The sequence below is a fragment of the Rhincodon typus genome, chromosome 5, assembly GCF_021869965.1.
Source record: "Rhincodon typus isolate 14 chromosome 5, sRhiTyp1.1, whole genome shotgun sequence".
In the NCBI taxonomy this organism is placed as follows: Eukaryota; Metazoa; Chordata; class Chondrichthyes; order Orectolobiformes; family Rhincodontidae; genus Rhincodon; species Rhincodon typus.
The window spans coordinates 37278756-37298431 of record NC_063336.1 but is presented as its reverse complement, the minus strand read 5'-3'; the positions used below and the strand labels follow the sequence as shown (position 1 = coordinate 37298431).

Genomic DNA, 19676 nt, shown 5'->3' with positions numbered 1-19676 from the left:
GCACTGTGGGAAGAAATCGCAGCACTTGGAGGAAACCCATACAGACACAGGGAGAATGTGCAAACTCCACACAGACAGTTGCCCAAGGGTGGAATCGAACCCAGGACCCTGGTTCTGTGAGGCAGCAGTGCTAACCAATGAGCCACCATGCTGCCCTGCTCCAGCCAATTGTAGTGCCCACTCTGCAGGTCCAGCTGAGGTTAGCTAACTCAGCACAAATCAACCTTTTCAATCTAAATGGTTTAAGTCATGGAGTCTCAGTTTGACTCAGTTAGCAACAGTCTTACTTCTGAACCAGAGGTATTGGTTTAAATGTATTATGGACTGAACTAAATGATCCAGTTTGACACTCCCATGATGTGCATGGCATTGTGGGGCATGTTGCCTTTCAGATCAAAAACATGAAACTAAAATCTTTTCTGCCAGCTCAGGTAGACAAGGTAAAAGATCCCATAGCACTATTGAAGGAGAGCAAAAAAAAGTTCTCCCTGGTGAAAACCAATGGTTTCCTCAACTCAACACCACTAAAAAAGATTATCTGATTGCTCATCTGGTGTGTTGCTTGTGCTGCCTTTACTTTCTTTACCACACTTTCCCCACTAAAACCATCAGGGGAGCTTTCATTCATTTAGTTCATGAAATCGTCTAACATTTTTTTATTCATTCATGGGATGAAGGCATTGATTTTAGGCAACATTTACTGCCCATCCCAGTTGCCCAGAGGCCAGTTAGAGTCAACCACATTGCTGTGGGTCTGGAGTCACATGTAGGCCAGACCAGGTAAGGATGGCAGTTTCCTTCCCTTTAAGGCATTTATGAACCAGATGAGTTTTTCCAACAATCAGCAACAGATTCTTGGTTATCATTAGATTCTTAATTGCAGATTTTTTAAATTGAATTCAAACTGCACCATCTGCCCTGGCAGGATTCAAACTCATAATGTTACCTTGGTTTCTGGATTAACAGCCCAGCGATAACACCACTAGGCCATTGCCTCCCCACTTTTAGGTAGCCTTATTCTTGTTATGATAATAATGGAACCAAGGTTTATAATTTAATTGTGAAACACAGAAAAATAAAACATATCAATTCAAGTGACAACGCAAAATTCACGTTATTTCGTTGTGAAATCACTGAAGGACATCTGTTGCTGACAATATGACCTGCTGAAAATGGAAGAAATGCATTCCTGTGAAACACTTCCCCTTCCTCCTCACTCCTCCTATAGAATCACAACAAATAATGCAGATGAGAATGTCTTTCAACGTTGCAACACATCACTGGGTAAATGAATTACTCAAATGTTTCCTGGTTAATAAGAACATCACCACCCTGTGATACATTGCTGTAATGTAACAACTTTTATATTTCCAACCAATTCCAGTATCAAAATGAAACTGTGCATGTATGTAGCAAGAGAACACTGTCAAAAATATCTTGCACGCAAAAATACAAGACATTCTATTGAGGAGATTCAGTTTCTGTGGTGTGACTAAAATCAATCAAACATTTGCACAAACCTGCAGAATACAGTAAACTAGAGTGAAAGGCTAAAACTGCAGAAGTTTAAAGACAATTGAACAGCTAAGTATTTAGATTATTAAAATTTCTTGAACAGGTGCAAACATTAATCAAAAAGACTCAGGGAGCACTGGCCATTGTATTTAAGGGATTAAAATACAAGTCAGTGGAAGTCATATATCAGTTCTACAAAGCCCTAGGTAGAAAACACCTGGAATAACGTGAGCAATTCTGACTTTCACTGTCTAGGAATGATGAATTGGCCTTGGAGGGACAGGAGCATGGAGTTACCAGAATGACACTTGGACTCCAGGAGTTGAATTACAAGGAGAGATTATTGAAATAAGGGTTGGCTTCACTGGAATTTAGAAGTTTGAGGGATGATTTGATTGAAGTTTTGAACAGATTTAGGAATAAGTAAGATAGATAGTAACAATTTACAGTGGTTGGGAAGTGTAGGGACTGTAGGGCATTGACTAAAAATGAGTATCATACCTTTCAGGCGTGAAATCAGTGAACAATTTGATGCACATGGTCGTAGAAATTTGAAAGCTTCTTCTTCAGGCAACAGCTGATGCTGAATTGTTAATCTTAAAACTGAGCTGGATAGATATTTGTTAACCAAATATGTTATGTGAAACGAGGCAAAGGCAGGTATATGGGTTTGAGTCAGATTGGCTAGCAATACTGATCTCATTTAATAATGGAACAATTTCCAAGAGGCTAAATGGTCTATTCCCAAGTTCCCACATGTTAATCCTCAAAGGATGGATTCTACATGAGCACTGAAAAAAACTTAAAGGCATTATGATCCTTCACTCTCAAATTTTACTGTTCATTTCCACATTTAACTATTTGAATGAAATGTTGTTCAGGAAATGTATTAATGGAGGTTTTCTACAAAGTGCAGAAAGCAGAAATCCACAAGTAATTACAAGGTAATTGCCCCATGGACTCACATGATTTTAACAAATCCTGAACTCTAACCCAGATAATTTATACTTTAATTTTGTTTGTTTGCTGGAGGACAGATTGCTATCTCTAAACTGTTTGTTGTCATCTCTTTATTCTATAAGTATATTTAATTTTGTATGAAGATTTTATTTCATGTTAGGAGTAAGGTCGACTGTAAGTGCTGATGTTTACAGGAGATGTGATCTTCCTACTGCAGAGTGATCAAGAAATTATTTCCACTTCATTACTGAGGAACTGGTTGACTAATACATTTTATACTGTCATGCAGAGTTAAAGTATTTCCTGTGATTAACTGCTGTGGCACAATGAAGAACCCGCATGTATAAGTCACCTTCTTTTGCATTGAACGATTAATTACAGGAAAGGCTGCATTCGTTTAAATCAAAAGGACCCTTACCCCTAAGAAGGGGCACCAGAGACAAGATCACTGCAAATCACAAAAGGGTCGCTCTGTCCCACGGTTTTCCTTGAAGGAAATCTGCGGTGGATGCCAGGAATTAGCAGGGGGCGCCTCCTCCACCCTAAAGGTATCCGGTCCCTAGGAAGCAGTCTCAACAAGTCCCTTCCACGCAAATGCCTCGGTGCCCAATGTCCTGGGAGTGGAGAGAGCATTGGCGCCGCTACAGACCCCTGTCTGTACTGACCGCTGGTGACACCCAAGTGCCGCAAACACACCTCAATCAGAATTTAGTTCATTTGCCACCCACCCTCCCCGCTTCAATGTAAAACCGAATCGGAGTGAAAACGCGGTCTGCGAACAGCCCTGAAGCTACCCAAATGCAGTGTTCCAAAAATCGCCAAAAGTCCAGCGCTTATCATACTTAGTCATTAGTAAAGCAATCAAGCCTCACGTTGTGGAATTTATAAGCCACGCACCGTGATAAGTTATCTATGTAAATGAAAATTTAATTGTAGGCACGTCGCCTCTATATTAAACCGCCCTGTGCCAGCCAGCTTGCCGTCAATTGCCATTGGATTGTGCGGGGAGCCTTAAGCAGCCGGGACAAGCATGAAAACTTTAACAGAGAAGATTTCTTTCCCAGGTTAGATATTTCTTTCCCAGCTGGGGGTGAGTTTGACTGTAGTTACTGTGCCCAGGCGTTGTGGCGACAGGCGGAGGAAAAGGGAGAACGTCTCGCGTTGTAAATCCTGACCTATTTTTCCTCTTGTCCTTTGCCACCCCCGGCCGCCTGTAAACTGTCTCCCCTAGCTGGATGCGATCCCGATCCCCCACCAGAAACCCGGCCCAGTGTTGTAGAGCCGCTAGTGGCAGTTCCGCGGGAGGGGGAAGAGGCTGCGAGCGAGGGATGGATAATGAAGCTTCCAGATTTGCCACGTCGAAAGTCAGCTGGGGCGAAATCTAAACCTTGTGGAAGGAAATGCCTGCTTGAAATCTGTGATTTGCAAATATTTCACAGGCCGAATTGATCTTTTCTTTTCAATTTGATCTGAACTGTAAACATAACCCGTCCTATACGTGTTTTACAAGACGTAGAGTCCATGCAGAGCTTCTCTCTGCCTCTGAAGTGTCCACCCAGTTGTTTAAACTGCTGTGTCTGCCAACCTGCCTGCCTTGTGAATTAATTTTTGATGCCAGTGGTTTTGTATGATTCTGTTCAGTCCAAACTGCAATTCCAGTTTGTGAAGCGTCCCTCACAGATTCTGAGAGGACCCGAATCAGTCAGCAATTGTAAATTTACAAGTTGGTTGAAAGGACAGAATTCTTTCCTCTTGTGAAATTGAGCATTCCTCCATCATTACTGGCCATATGATGACACATTCACAGACGCCCCCCCCCCCAAGTTCTGCTTCATTCTGTCGACGTTAAGAAGATTGAACTAATCTCTGAAAGCTCAGAGAAAAAAAGACCCAGCAAAGTTTGATTCTATGGCTAATGCTGTTGTACAGTTCGCGTGTGTACACACACAGTATGCAAATTTCACACAAACGTGCCCCGCGGGGCTGTTCTCCTCAGGCAAGTGAAAGTTTGCGCTGCTATTTGGGTAGTGAGGGCTGAGCTGATAGAAAGCAGGTGGCGATGGAGCAGAGGGGAATGTTCCCGGCCGTTAGTGACAGTTCTGGAAAAATTGCGAACTTTTTTGCTGGCTGGTGTTTGCATTCATGTGACGCTGGTGTTCCGGGAGGAAGCCCAGTATGAGTGATAGTGACAGGCTGACTCAGAGAGAGAGAGAGGTCAGGACCGCCCGGCTCCGCTACATTGCTCACATACCACCGCCCCCAGACCAGTCTCCTATGTGCATACTGTGTATATATATCTAGCCCCAGAACGCGCTCGCCACTTCTCACAATCTGCTAACTCTTCCTGGGCACGGATCGTACGGGGACTACTATCAGGCACAAACTTCCCCAATAAAGCCATCAGCTTGTAACTATGACTGTTAAATCCAGCTCCTCGGGATCTACTCTCACTTATTCCAAAATGAGAGGGGTGGTCGCAATACTGACTGGTAATTTTGGTTATCTGTCACAAGATTTTAATTTGTTAATATTTTAAATGATTGCACGTTGCAATTGTGTATATTTGTATTTTAATATTCCCAAATTATAAATTTTAAAAATGTGTATTTTTTGGGAGATCCCTTGTGTATTTTTTGGGAGATCCCTCAAATGCAGATGACAAATGGCATTTCAAATCTGCATAGAAAGCAGCAACAGAAAAAAACGACTGAAATAATTCGATTGTACCAGTCTTCCTTTATTTCTTGAGCTTCCCATTGTAAGTCGCTGTATTGTTTTATTTACAGCTTTTATGAAACAAAGGCGAATGGGACTTAACGATCTCATCCAGAAAATAGCAGCCTCTCAGTCCTACGCCTGTAAACAGTAAGTATGCCGTGTCTTCCTATCACTGAGTACTTGTTGCATGGGCCCTGGACCCCACTATAGACGGGAGCTGTCAGTAACGTCAGCTGGATGTGAGAGTTTTAAGGGGATTTTGGAGACGGGGTGGGAGTAATTTGCCCAAGAGTCTGTTGCCTTGACTAACTCTGTGTACAATAGTGCCCCTGTCTGCACCGAGATGTCGCTGGCTAGTTTTCACCCGTTCAAATGAAGCTTTGTGTTCATGAAGATTACACTCTGATTCATACGGGAGTGCCGGCTTGTGGACAGGCTCTTAAACCATGCTGAGGTCCTGAATCGGTGTCTAATGGGGGTTTGTAAATTGTATCTTTAAACAGCACAGAAGTGCCAGCCATGTTACACGTCAGTTCTAAAGAAACCGAAGCGAATGGGGACAGCGCGTCTCCTCCGGTGAGCATGAAGATCTTTTAAGGATTTGCTTGTTCTTTCTGTGAACTCCTCGCCAACCGTGTTAACTTGCTTTCTCTGTGACTTCTCCTGCAGCCCAGCCCAACATCAGCCCAGATCAACCTCGGTCCTTCCTCTAACCCCCAGTGAGTATCAATAGACCTAGTCTTGTTGCAGTTTAAACAATCATTTCTGTGGATTGGATTTCACTGTTGGATGCAACTTTTCATGATGTTCTGTATTCTCTCTCCTTTAGAGCAAAGCCAAGTGACTTCAACTTTCTAAAGGTGATTGGAAAAGGAAGCTTTGGAAAGGTTTGTAACACTTTTTCTAAAATGCCATAAGTGCAGACAGTGTAAAAATAATTTTTTTAATGACTTATTTCTCTCAATAACTATATGGCTTTTTTTTAAACAGGTGCTCCTAGCAAAACACAAGTCTGATGACCAGTTCTATGCTGTGAAAGTCTTGCAGAAAAAGGCCATTTTGAAGAAGAAAGAGGTACAAATAATTGACACTATTTTACCATTCTTACTGAATTGGGAATGTTGCAAGGGATTTTCTTCTCCTGTAGGGGGAGTTCTCAGCCACAAGCTGTCAAGCTTGCCATTTTAAAGAAACAAAAAATGAGCAACTATTTACTTGAGTTTATGACTAATTTCTCTTGCTTTTCCACTTAGGAGAAGCACATTATGTCAGAGCGCAATGTTTTGCTGAAGAATGTGAAACACCCTTTCTTGGTGGGACTATACTATTCATTCCAGACGGCTGATAAACTCTACTTTGTCCTGGACTACATAAATGGAGGCGAGGTGAGTCACAGGAGACTAACTGCAGGATGACATTTCCTGTCCCAAATGGCAAGCATGTGAAAGACATTTACTTTTAAAGGGAAAATTTAGCAGCGGATGTGAAAGGCTGTCCTTGGGACTGTAATTAGCTGCTGAGTGGGAACTATAACGTGGTGGTGGGAAGGGGGAAGGTGAATTGGTTTGATGATGGGCTATAACAGGCCACTTCCTTCTACTATTGCAGTCTAAATTGTACCCAATCTGATTATTTTTTGAATTTTAATTTTTATGTTGGTTTGTTTTCTTCTGCAGTTGTTTTATCACCTCCAACGTGAGCGATGCTTCCTGGAACCACGAGCCAGGTTTTATGCTGCTGAGATTGCAAGTGCTCTGGGTTACCTCCATTCTCTTAACATTGTTTACAGGTTAGTGGATTTAAGTGAAAAAAAAGCAAACTTCTGATTAAATTGTAAAATGCTACGTTAATATCTTGAAGGAATAAAACTGAACAGCAAATTTGCTAATTGTCCCACACATTATTCAAGTCACCAAAACAACTGCCGTTCGATGTTGTATTGAAGTGCACTTGAGTGAATTGAAAGTAGCTTTCTTCTCCTTTATATCTTGTAGAGATTTAAAGCCTGAGAATATTCTACTTGATCGCCAAGGGCACATTGTTCTGACTGATTTTGGCCTATGCAAAGAGAACATTGAATCAAATGGCACAACATGCACTTTCTGTGGCACACCTGAGGTAAGTAACACATGTATCCTGTGGGTCCCAGCGGCCATTGTGTAAACTGTTTCTATGTATATCCCATTGCTAGTCCAATCATTATCTCCTTTAGAAAAGATTTTAAACCAATAATGCATACAGCATGCATGTACTGTAAGGTAAATCAGAAGATGTTAACACCCTTGGAGACACAAAGATACACTAAGGAAGAACTATTCTTTCCCCTCAGTGCTTCTTGAAGCAGCAGGGACTGTTTAGCCTGCCTTGATCAAGTTAGCAATGTGCTTTTCCTACTACTGCCATGTACAGTAGTAATATTCTGAACAAGCCACTGCTTATGAAACCAGATACCTCCAACGCTTCCAGTACCAACCAATGGTAAAGATCTGGTAAACACTCAACAGCTGCATTTATGTAATCCTGAGTGGAGATAATTGTTGGTTTTATTCCTGCTTGTGCTGTAGAATATGCCCAGTGGTATAACCAGGACAAAGCCTTTAGAATCAACTCCACCTATATATGTGCAACATGAAGCTGCACTTTTTAATGGACTGTAAAGGTATTAATAACAAATCTCTGTAATGGAGCTTGTCTGTCCTGTCTGTATTGTAGCAGAGCTTTGTGAAAAACAAATTGGCTTGAATAGTCTTTTGATTTATTCTGTTACAGTACTTGGCCCCTGAGGTTTTACACAAGCAACCCTATGACCGAACAGTTGACTGGTGGTGCCTAGGTGCAGTTCTCTACGAGATGTTGTATGGCTTGGTAAGCATCATCTATGCATCACTACGCAGAGGGTCAAGGTGTTTCTTTAATTCGCAACGTTAGAGTATATTGTAAAGTAATCATCTTTTCTGTATATTTTGATATAGCCGCCATTCTATAGCAGAAACACAGCTGAGATGTATGATAATATTCTGAACAAGCCACTACTTTTGAAACCGAATATTTCCAATGCTGCTAGAGACCTGCTAGAGGGCTTGCTGCAAAAAGACCGAACAAAACGCCTGGGTGCAAAGGCAGACTTTGTAAGTAAACACTTATTTTCTTTTGATTAAACTATTTTCCTACTCTTTTTGACTATATAAAGAAGCTACCTGTTTAGTGTAAAAAAAAATCTATAAAGCTTGCACTTTGTATTTCTGAAGTGTTGTTTCTGAGATCTTGAATGCTTTGAAAAAAGTTCTGTCTATTCAGAGTTACCTGGTCTGTCGCATTCTGTCTGAGTAAATGCAGTGAGCCATTTGAATAAAGCATGTTCTTTTAAAACAGTACAGGATACATAAACCTGGTCAATTGCTGTGCTCCTTTGTTTTGAAACCTAACTGAGGAGCCAACTAAGTTACTTTACAAAATCGATCTATTTTCTGTTAAGGTCGTTTTTTTTTTCTTCATTTAACTGATATTTTCTCTCTATGCAGCTGGATATCAAGGCCCACATTTTCTTTTCTCCAATAAACTGGGTTGACTTAAATGCCAAGAAGCTAACGCCTCCATTTAATCCTAATGTGGTAAGTAATTATTTACAGAATTGCTTCCCTATTGTAGATGTGTGATTAATACAAAGAAAGCAACTCAAATTTGATTATTCACTTAAATTGGTGAATCACATCTAAAATTACAGTAAGAAAATAAACTGGAATAATAATTCTCTTTACTTTTCAACTATTCTAGAGCGGACCTTCTGACCTGCAACACTTTGATCCAGAGTTTACAGAGGAACCTGTTCCAAACTCCATTGGTAGATCACCTGATAATGCTCTGATTACTGCCAGTGTTAAGGAAGCATCTGAAGCTTTCCTGGGATTTTCATATGCTCCACCGCTCGACTCCTTCCTGTAGTGAATCATCACACTGAATTGCCTGATGGGGTTCACCTTAACTGAGCTCTAAGTTCAGTTACCAAGAAATGGGACTTAGCTTGGAAGGAAAGTTACGCATCTCATTGGCAGCTACCTGGCCCTTTATTCCATTTCTGAGATGATTCTGAAATGTTCAATGAGCATTTGTTGCCGTGTGGGTCTTGGAAGATGGCTGCAACATGCTGTGTGGTTACACGCCAGAAAAAAAGGTCCATTAATCAAAGGGATAGAGAAAGAACTTTGTCACCCATCCATCATTTCAAGATCTTTTTATTTAAGTCTGACTTGAAAACAATGATTGCCTGAAGACTGTTTCAGTACATGTGCCTTTTGCAGTCAGCAAGTTTGAAGGCATTGGAGTGGTCATGTTCAAGGGTTGTGTCACAGTATATAGAAATGTGAACAGTGGTGCAAGTGTAGTGCAATCTGGGCCATGGCCCTAATGATTTCTCTGGTTTAAACATTGACTTGAGAGATTTTCATCATCGCAGCAAATCCTGCACAATGGGGTATATTCATCACATCCAAACCAGGAAGATGAAATGATGTATCACAATGCTGTCTCTATATAATTTAACACTTCTCCTCCCACACAAATACACACAATTAATCTCTAAAATAGTTTACTAAAATATGCTTGAAGCATTGCTGCTATAGGTAGAACTATAAATTGTTTCTAGGACCAAAATGCCCCATTGTGCTGTCTGTCTTAAAACTTCCAACTGGCTTCTATGTGCTAGTAATCCTGTATGTATAAACTAACTTCATTTTTGTCTCTAACATTCCAGATTTTAATGGTTATTCCATTTCAGCTGTGCATATGTAAGGAAATCTGTACGTTGTGATTTGTTGCTGCACTAGTTTTAATGTGTATATTTAAGACATTACCAGTAATGTAAATGATTTTTCTGTAAAATAGGTTGTAATTTTAATTTGTTTTGAAATGTACACATTCCTGAACTAAAGTTGAGTTTGCAATAAATGTGAAACTATTTTAAAAGTGTATTTTACACAATTTTGTACTAAGTTAAACTGATCCACCACTGTTTCAAATTTCATTGAGGAAGCAATCTTGCATTAAACACATCATCAATAGCACATTCACTGGACATGCTCTCAAACAATAAATTTACATTTGCTCCTGGGTGAGCAGAAGAGGCTGTTAAACACCCAAACCTTTCGAAGATACTTCTCAATTTTCCTTGAATTGCTAGAAAGTAGAGTCCCATGATTTCTGAGTGTCACTCTTTCTCCTTTTTTTTCACCTCTCTCAATGTGCTACTAGTGTTTATAGGCTCTGTGGCTTCCAGTGAGAAGTAAATACCATTTCTCTGTCCCTGCTCTTGAAGTCCAATATTTCACAGTTCATCATCCTGAAGCCTACACCTGCGTTGTCCACTTCAGTTGTGAAGACCAACACAAAATTATTCTTTGAGGACTGTGCCCATGTCTTCTGGGTCCACACATAGAATGATCTCTAATGGGCCTTACTCTTTCCATAGTTATTCTCTTGCTCTTCATATATTTATATTTTAAAAGCTCTTTGGATTTTTTTTATTCTAACAGAAAATGCTTGCTTGCTTTCCTAACTTCTTTTAAAGATCTCTCCTGCACTTTTTATATTCCTCTAGGGACTCTGCTTCTTGATGTCTGTCATGAGGGTCTTTATTATCTTAATCTTAATATTTATGTCACTTAACATTCAGGGTTTTTCAGTCTTGGTCCCTTCATTTATGGGAACATATTTGTTGTGTACTTTTACTATCTCCTGTTTAGATGCCTCCCATTCCTCTGACACAGGAAATAGCTGCTGCCAACTCACTTGGGCCAAATCATGTCCATAATAAAATTAGCCTTCGCCCAGTTTACACTTATTGTTTCCAGACCATCCTTAACCTTTTCCATAAAGAATTTAAATCTAATTGAGTTATGGTCACTATCTCCAAAATGCTGCCCTACTGATATGTCTTCCAGCTGCCCCGTTTCATTTCTGAATGTAAGGTGCAAAACTGCCCCATTCTTCATTGGGTTTTCTAGTGACTGGCTCAAAATAAGTTCTTTTGGGTGCAATTTAAGAATTTTATCTATTTTGCACATTAAAATTATCCCAATTGATATTTGAGTAGCTAAAATTCCCTATGATTAGTGCTTTATTATTTTAACATTTCTCTGAAATTTGATCCACCATCTCTCCCTGACTTTTTGGCAGCCCATAGTATGTACTGAATGGTGTGTTTGCCCATTTTTCTTTTTTACTTCTACTAATATGGCCTCACTTAAATTATTGAACTGGCTTATGCAAAACCTCTGATAATATCTATGGTGGGTTCTCCACTCAAGTATACTGTCTAGTTCATTGGAATATCAAATCATACTCATAAATGTCCATACAATGACTGGTACCCAGTTTAAAAAAAAAGGTAAAATAGCTGCATTTGCTGCTATATAATTAAACATTCAAATCTGCAACACATGCATGCTCAGTGAATACATGTGCACACTGAAAGCTACAGTATGTGCAACATACATATCATTTTCCAGTCGAGAGCTTGAGGCGAACAGTGTGGTTACATTTAAGGGGAATTGAGTAAATGTATGAATGAGAAAGAAATAGATGGATATGCTAATAGGGTGAGAGAAAATAAGGTGAGATGAGGCTCATGTGGAACATAATCACTGTTGGCCTGAATGGACTGTTATGTAATGTAATTCTGGGAACATGTATATGGATGCCTCTAAAATATGCATTTGATTATATTATTTTTTATGCAGACATTTAGTATAACGATTTGTTTGTACATTTTAATAATACATTTTAACAAACACATTAAATAAAAAGTATCAACCAAAAACACAAGTAGCATATGAACACATACAAGAGAGTGCTGGTTAACCTAAGAGTTACCATGCCTCAGGTGAGGGGAAAGGTTGAGGACAAGACCATGGATGTCTCATGGTAACCTCAGCCAGGGTAGCAATTGACCTTTGCTGGTGTCACTCTCCATCATAAACCAGCCATCCAGCCAAGTGACTGAACTCACAATAGGAAAAGTGCCCCAACCATTGCTGACAAAAGGCAGAGTGAGGCCGTGTGAGGCAGAATGAGTACGTGTGAGACAGAGAAAGACCAGATTCCAAGAAACTTACCTCCCACAGCAGATGGGTTGCCTCCACTCCAGGACTGTCCTAGAGCCTTCAGAAATAAAAGAATTAATGACTTAGACACAAGTCTGAGTAAAAATTATGAAGGTATTAACTATACGTTGGAAACAGGAATGAAGACTAGACTGGCAGTCATTCAGCCAGCCAATCAGGCAACAGATAGTCTCTTCCCTTTGCAATTAGTGTGGAGATATAAGAATGTGAGGATGGACTGCTGAACTAACCATTGACATTATAACAAGAACAGAAGAAAAGAAAGCAGGAGTAGTTCAATGCTGAACCTGCTCCCTCCTTCACAAAGGCTGATCTTCCACTCAGCTGCACTTTCCTATCTCAATAGCCCTTGATTTCCATATTGTCCACAAATTTTATCAATCATACTTGCATAAGCTCAGTGATTGAGCATTTACAGCCCCTTAGAGAATTCCAAAGATTCACATGTCTGAGTAAAGACATTTCTTTCCGTTTCATTCCTAAATGGCTGACCTCTTATCCTTGGACAATGCCCCCGAGTTCTCTGATTCAGAAGTATTCACTTATACGATTAGGGATTTGAAGGTTGTCCTTTGGTAAGAGTTCATGAACTCCACTGTAAATATTATCATTATGTTCTTATTATAACTTTAAACTAATTATAAGATCCTGGAAATAATTCTTAAAATTAAAAGTGTACAAATGTTCATTAAGCATTTTCCTTTTGTAATTATAAACTGGGTAAAGGCAGATTGTATGTTAGTTAGTAACAAATAGTACGTTTGCTGTGGTATTGGTGCCACCCTGTGGCTAACGGTTTTTATACCATAAAACATCAATCAAAGTAAGTAAGGTAAAGCCACCATAGTCCCACGGTCTCATTAGAGAGAGACCATGCCCCAGGTAAGGAGAGAGGTTGAGAAGGAGAGGTCTTCATGGTAAACTCAGCCTTTGTGGCAATTGAACCTGTGCTGTGGTATTATTCTACATTTCAAACTAGCTATCCAGCCAACTGAGTTAACCAAAAGTAGCCGTATGTAGTGTACAGTGGACTTGAAAAGCTGATTTAGAGTTTTACTGATGTTATTAAGTTGAACACCGGTAGTAAGAGTGTGACCAGCAATGTCAGCTACCTGAAAATAGTTAAAGTCACCAAGGTGCACGACATCCTTAGCAGCCTTGCAGTCAGAATGTAGCACAGATATACCTGGTCACAGCCAGGTGTGTCTATCCACTCAAGGATAGACTTCCTGTGTGTTCTGAACATGTTCAGTCAGAACCACCAACATCAAGCCAATGTTCTTCTCTGGCCACTGCCTCCTGCTGGCCAACTGTCACATGCAGGATGTCCAGTGGGCCAGCAAGGGGATGTGGAAGCTGCATGTGAAACTGTTAACCCCAGAAAACATTGAGGAGCTCAAAAGGGATTACACAGGTTGGAGAACCGTGAATCTCCTCTTTGAGTCTCCAGCAGATTGGTGGGAAACAGTCAAGGGGAACATCAACAGGTTCTTCATCTCCAAAGGGGTGCAGAAGCGAGAGAGAGAGATGGTGAAATCTGTCCAAATGAAAGAAAAGAATGCAGAACCTATTCCTGCTGCAGATGATGGGGTTTGATGTCAAGGAGGATCCCCATGAGCTGAACAGCCAACAAGCCTCGCTCCTTGCCTCGGAGGCCTCCAAGATAATTTTCCAGCCCAGGGTCTGCACCTTAGAGCAGGATGAGACATGCTCACATTTCTTCTTCCAAAAGGTGCACAGGGAGAGCTCTATGATCAGCAGCCTAGAGGAAGAAGCTGGCTCGGTAGTGTCATCTCAGTCTGACATCCTGAGGATCAGCAAATCCTTTTATGCCAGACCATAAGACATGAAGCCAGTATGGCCTCCCAATCGTTCCTGTCCTCTATCACATAGGTCTTAGACAAGCGGAGAGGCTGAACCAGCTGTTATCTCTGGATGAGCTGAACAAGGCCCTTAAGTCCTTAGTAAAGAATAAAACTCCTGAAAGTGATGGTTTACTGGCCAAATTGTGTTTTGCTCTGTGGAACTTGATTGGCCAGGACTTCTGAAGGTGTGAGAAAGTACGTTTCTTGCAAGTAGCACGTGCAAATCCATGAGGAAAGTCACCATCACAATCAGAAGGGACAGAGGGAGGATGCTAGAATTTGACGACCAATTTCACTGCCAAATGTAAATTACAAAAGCGTCTCTACGGTCATTGCTAACCGAGTCAAGTCTACTCTGGCATTGTTGATTTACCCCAACCAAACCTGTGCTATACCAGGCAGGACGATCTCTGAGAACGTTGTGTTCCTTAGGGATATGATTGCCTATGCAGATGGCTGGACACTCACCTCATCAGCCTGCACCAGGAGAAGGCCTTTGACAGAATATAGCGCACCTACATGTGAGACATGCTGTCCAAAATGGGCTTTGGGAAGGGACTCTGTAATAGGATCCAACTGCTCTACACCAACATCATTAGTGCAGTCTTAATCAATGGGAGGGAATCAGAAAGCTTCTGGATCAGATCTGGAGTCAGGCAGGGCTGCCCACTCTCTCCTGCCTTGTTTCTGTGTTGTACAGAGCATTTTGCTGAGTCCGTCAGGAAGGATGTGAGCCTGAGAGGGGTGTCTATTCCAGGCAGTGGAGGCCTGCAGGTCAAAGCCTCCTCGTGGATGGATGTCATCACCATTTTCTGATCAGATCCACTGTCAGTAGGCAGACTCATGAACTCTGTGACTAGTTTGGCCCAGAGAGCCAAAGTAAATCAAGGCAAGAGCGAGGCCATGGTTTTTGGGAACTTGGCCAACTTATCATTTACCCCCTTCACCGCCAGGACAGGTTACCTGGAGGTGCTGGGAATACAGTTCAGAATGGCTAGGGTGTGCCAACAAAGTTGGGAAGAGTGCTTCACCAAGGTGAGACAGCAACTGGGCTTTTAGAAGCACTGCTCCCTCTCTATTGCAGGTAAAAACCTGATCATCAGGTGTGAGGTACTCTCTCTCTTATTGTATGTGGAGCAGGTCTGGCCCATTCCCAGAACCTGCGCCGTTGTGGTCATCCGGGCCATATTCCACTTCATCTGGAGGTCTAAGATGGACTATATCTGCAAGGACTCACAAAGTCTGGGTAAGGGGATGAAGAATGTACCGAACCTCATCCTGACACCACCTTTGTATATGGCTGCATCAAGCTGTGCATAGACACTCAGTACGCAAAGGCTAAGAGTCATTAGGTACTGAGGTTCTATCTATCCCCGGTGTTGCAAAGGATGGGACTAGCTTTGGCACTGCAGAAGGCTCTGAGTAGTTCGACTGCTCTGTAACACCTGTCCATCATACAGAAATTTGCAAAGAAAAACAATTTTGACCACAAGTCCATCAGGAAGTGGTCAGCATGTCATGTCCTTGAGACCTTGAGGGAATAGGAGAGGGTAGATCTTGTCGGGTGGTTCCCTCAACATACTGTCAAAGTCATTTAGCAGAAATGACCAGAACTTTCAGCACCAGAACTTTCCAACATGCACCAGACATTATTTGGCTGGTGGTGAGAAGGGCAATACCTGTGAAATTGTTCATATATGCCTAGATGCTCTGCGCCATGGCACGTTGCCCTTGAAGTGGCTGTGGGCAGTGGGGTGCAGAGACTGTTACACATCTTCTGGAATGTGCCTTGCAAAGGACGCCTGGCGAGAGATGCACTGGTTTTTGTTCAGCAGCTCCATGACACAGGACTCCATGCTCCACCGTCAGTTCCCTGGGACCCACACCAAGACAGTGCCTAGAGGACTATCAACTTGTTGAAGATGCTCTTCGATTTGTCTGAAACTTGTTGGTCTTCCAGAGCAAGGAGTTGACTTCGACTGAGTGTTGCCAAAGCGCAGTGGCGAAAGACCATTTTCTAAGGTCTTTCTGCCAAAGTACAGTGGGGATCCGTTCAGTTATCCAACCTTCCCAATACCTCAAATGTATGTAAATATAATCTCATATAGGCAAGAAATGCCTTGGGTCTGCTTGTTCTGCATATTAAGACTGTGTATAGAATCAAACCACTCTAGTGGCTATGTATGTGTGCATATAAGGATATTTTAACGAATAAAGCATATTTCTGAAATTAAAAACGTCAACTATCACACTTGATAAGCACCAACATAAGATGGATATTTTTATTTTTGAACGTTAACATGTGCAATAAAACAATTAATTGACATATGACGCATTTAATAATCTTGTGCCCTGGAATAATGAAAATCATGTGTAATGCAATTATTTCTCTTAGCTGCACATTAATAGAGAGACCAAAGTGAGGAATGTGGTTTGATCAATTAAAGGTGAATTGCTACAAATTTTCTTGGGACAGCAAGTGGCTCAGTGGTTAGCACTGCTGTCTCACAGTACCAGGGACCTGGGTTTGATTCCACCCTTGGGTGACTGTCCCTGTGGAGTTTGTACATCCTCCCTGTATCTACGTGGGTTTCCTCTAGGTGCTCTAGTTTCCTCCCATAGTCCAAAGATATGCAGGCTAGGTGGATTGGCCATAGAAAATGTGGGGATGGAGTAGGTCTGGGTGGGAGGGTTGGGAGGGTTGGGATGGACTCAATGGGCTGAATAGCCTGCTTCCACACTGTAGTGATTCTATGATTCTTGTCACATCTCATATCTTTTGTGCAATTGGTGACTTACTAGCTCCAAAAGTGGCAGAGCAGGAAAGAGCTGACTGTTCAATAGGTTATGTTGTCAAATCCTGAAGCCTACTACAGATCAAAACTACCATAGTAGTCAAAGATACCTGGGTGATGCCTGTAGAGAGGCATGCCATCATCTTCAGGAAGATCACAAATTACACACAGGATCTGCAGCAAATGCTAGCCAAGCCAGCGATGACCTCATTCTCTGAAAGAATAAAAATATCTCGAAAGGACTGGCATCAAAGTCAATGATCCTAAATTTTTTACATCAGGTTCCTCATACATTGGCATTGAGGGATTTTGTAATGCCAGCTTGCTTGCTGCCAATAGGTTTATCAAGAAGGTCATGGATGCATTATTTAGGAGGGCCAATCTCTTGCCACTTATCAATAACAATTGCAGGAGATGGTGACAGAACACTGTTAAATTGCTGTCTCTGAGTCCAGACCTTCACTCTGGTGCTTTATATCATTTGTTTGTGATCGTATTTTTATCTCACTGTGGACAGTGTAGAACGATTGGCACAGACTGCAAAATGACAACTCATCACAACGTTTCAAAATTAACTTGGCCCATCCTTACAGGCTCAGTTGTTGAAGAATCATCTATTGCCATCTTAAGCTTGGTCCCTGCTGTATTGTTGACAAACAATGACTAAGCACAACTTTCAAGTCAAGTGATATTTATCTATTCCCTCTAGAGTGCAGTATTTCAATGTTAGCTGCTCTCTTAGCTGGCTCTCTTACAGACTAAGTGTTTCACCTACAGCACGCTGAGGTTGGCCCTGGGTGTCAATTTGTCAGATGTGTGCAGTGCAACAAAATAGTAGCTCTTGATGATGCCTACATCCATTATCTCCTCTAATGTTTGGCAAACCATGGGCTTCTGAGGCCTTTCGCTCTTTAAATTGAGCTTCTGGATCTCTCCACTAGGGGATGCAATGAATGGTTTGTGCTTCCTCGGAGTACAAACATTGGCTGTAAGGACAGCAGATCCCTCTGCTGGTTGAAAACTATTTCAGCATGAACATGTTCTGAGTGCGCTTCTATCCTGAACTGCTTTAAAATTGATGTGATATGATGAGTAAATTGGTAAATATCTGAAAATGCAAGTAAATTGATAGATTTAACTAGGTTGTTGGATTCAGACAGTGAACAGTGAGGGGACTGGATAAGGTAGATACTTGTAGAATGGGGGAAACTTCACAAAAATGGGAAATGTTACTGAAAGGTATGACAGTGGATAGGCAATGGCAAACATTTAAAGAACAAATGGGTGAACTACAATTTTTTTTATATATCTGTCTGGTGCAAGAGTGCAAAGGGAACAGTGGACAAGCCCTGATGTATGAGGGAAGTTAGAGATACTATTAGATGTAAAAAAGGGGCATACAAATTGGTAAGATAAAACAATAGACCTGACAATAAGGAACCATATAGAAGTCAGTAAAGGAGGACCAAAAGATTAGTTATGAAGGGGGAAGAAATTTGAGAGTAGGCTTGCAGGGAACGTAAGAACTGAAAGGTTTCTACAGGTATACAAAGAGAAAAGTACTGGTGAAAATTAAAGTAGGTGCCTTACAATCAGAAATGGGAAAATTCATAATGGGGAACCAAGTCATAGCTGATGAACTAAATTCACATCCTGCTTCTGTCTTCACAAAGAAGGGCACAAATAACACACCAGAAATGATGGCCAACACAGGGTTTAGTGAGAGGGAGGAACTGAAGCATATCTGTATTAGTAGAGAAATGGTGTTGGAGAAATTGATGAGATTGAAGGCTGTTAACTATCCAGGGCCTGATAATTTACATGCCAGAGTACTTAAAGAAATAGCCCTAGAAATAATGGATGCATTGGCAGTCATTTTTCAAGATTCCTTAGAGTCTAGAACAGTTCCTATAGATTGGAGGGTAGCTAATGTAACCCTACTATTTAAAAGAAAAGGAAGATAGAGAGAAAACAGGGAAGTATACACCAGTGGTGGGGTGGATGCCAGAGTCCATTATCAGGGATTGTATAACAGAGCACTTGGAAAACAGTGGTAGAATCAGACACAGTCAGCATGGGTTTACAAAAGGGAAACCATACTTGACCAATCTAGTTGAATTCTTCAAGGACACAATTAGCATAGTTGACCAGGAAGCTAATGGATATGGTCCATTTGAACATTCAGAAGGATTTTAACAAAGTCGCATATGTAATTAACATGTAAAATTAAAGCGTGTAGAATTGGCAATAATGTATTGAGAGCAATAGAAAATTAGTTAGTTTGCAGGAAATAAAGAATAGGAGAAAATGGGTCTTTTTCTGAATGGCAGGCTGTGACTAATGGTACCAGAGAGACTGCTACTAGGACTCTAGCTATTCACATTATATTTTAATGACTTGGATGAGGGAAATAAATGTAATCTATGAAAATTCACAAATAACACAAAACTGGGTGGAGGGGTGAGCTGTGAGGAGGATGGAGAGATTTTGCAGTGTGATTTGGACAAGCTGAGTGAGTAAAAAAATGTATAACACATGCAGTATAATGTAAATAAATGTGAGCGTATGCACTTTGGGAGCAAAAATAGGAATGTAGGTTATTATCTGAATGGCTGTAAATTGAGACTGATGACTGTAAACAATGACTGTGCGTCAGTCATTGAAAGTAAGCGTGCAGGTGCAACAGGCAGTAAAGAAGGCAAACA

At 41.1% G+C, this 19676-nt stretch overlaps 1 protein-coding gene across 2 annotated transcripts; it reads left to right on the top strand.

The window, feature by feature from the left end:
* The first annotated feature begins 3417 nt into the window (after positions 1-3417).
* On the top strand, positions 3418-10125 carry sgk1 (serum/glucocorticoid regulated kinase 1). Of its 2 annotated transcripts, none has more exons than XM_020533271.2 (13): positions 3418-3539; positions 5262-5340; positions 5697-5769; positions 5863-5912; positions 6023-6080; positions 6184-6267; positions 6447-6578; positions 6870-6982; positions 7188-7311; positions 7963-8058; positions 8166-8321; positions 8715-8804; positions 8968-10125. In XM_020533271.2, the coding sequence occupies exons 1-13, from the start codon at positions 3506-3508 to the stop codon at positions 9133-9135; spliced, it is 1257 nt and encodes a 418-aa protein (XP_020388860.1). In that variant the 5' UTR covers positions 3418-3505; the 3' UTR covers positions 9136-10125. The 2 variants fall into 2 exon arrangements, with proteins under 2 accessions (XP_020388860.1, XP_020388859.1); XM_020533270.2 differs by lacking the exon at positions 3418-3539 and adding an exon at positions 4736-4964.
* The last annotated feature ends 9551 nt before the right edge of the window (positions 10126-19676 follow it).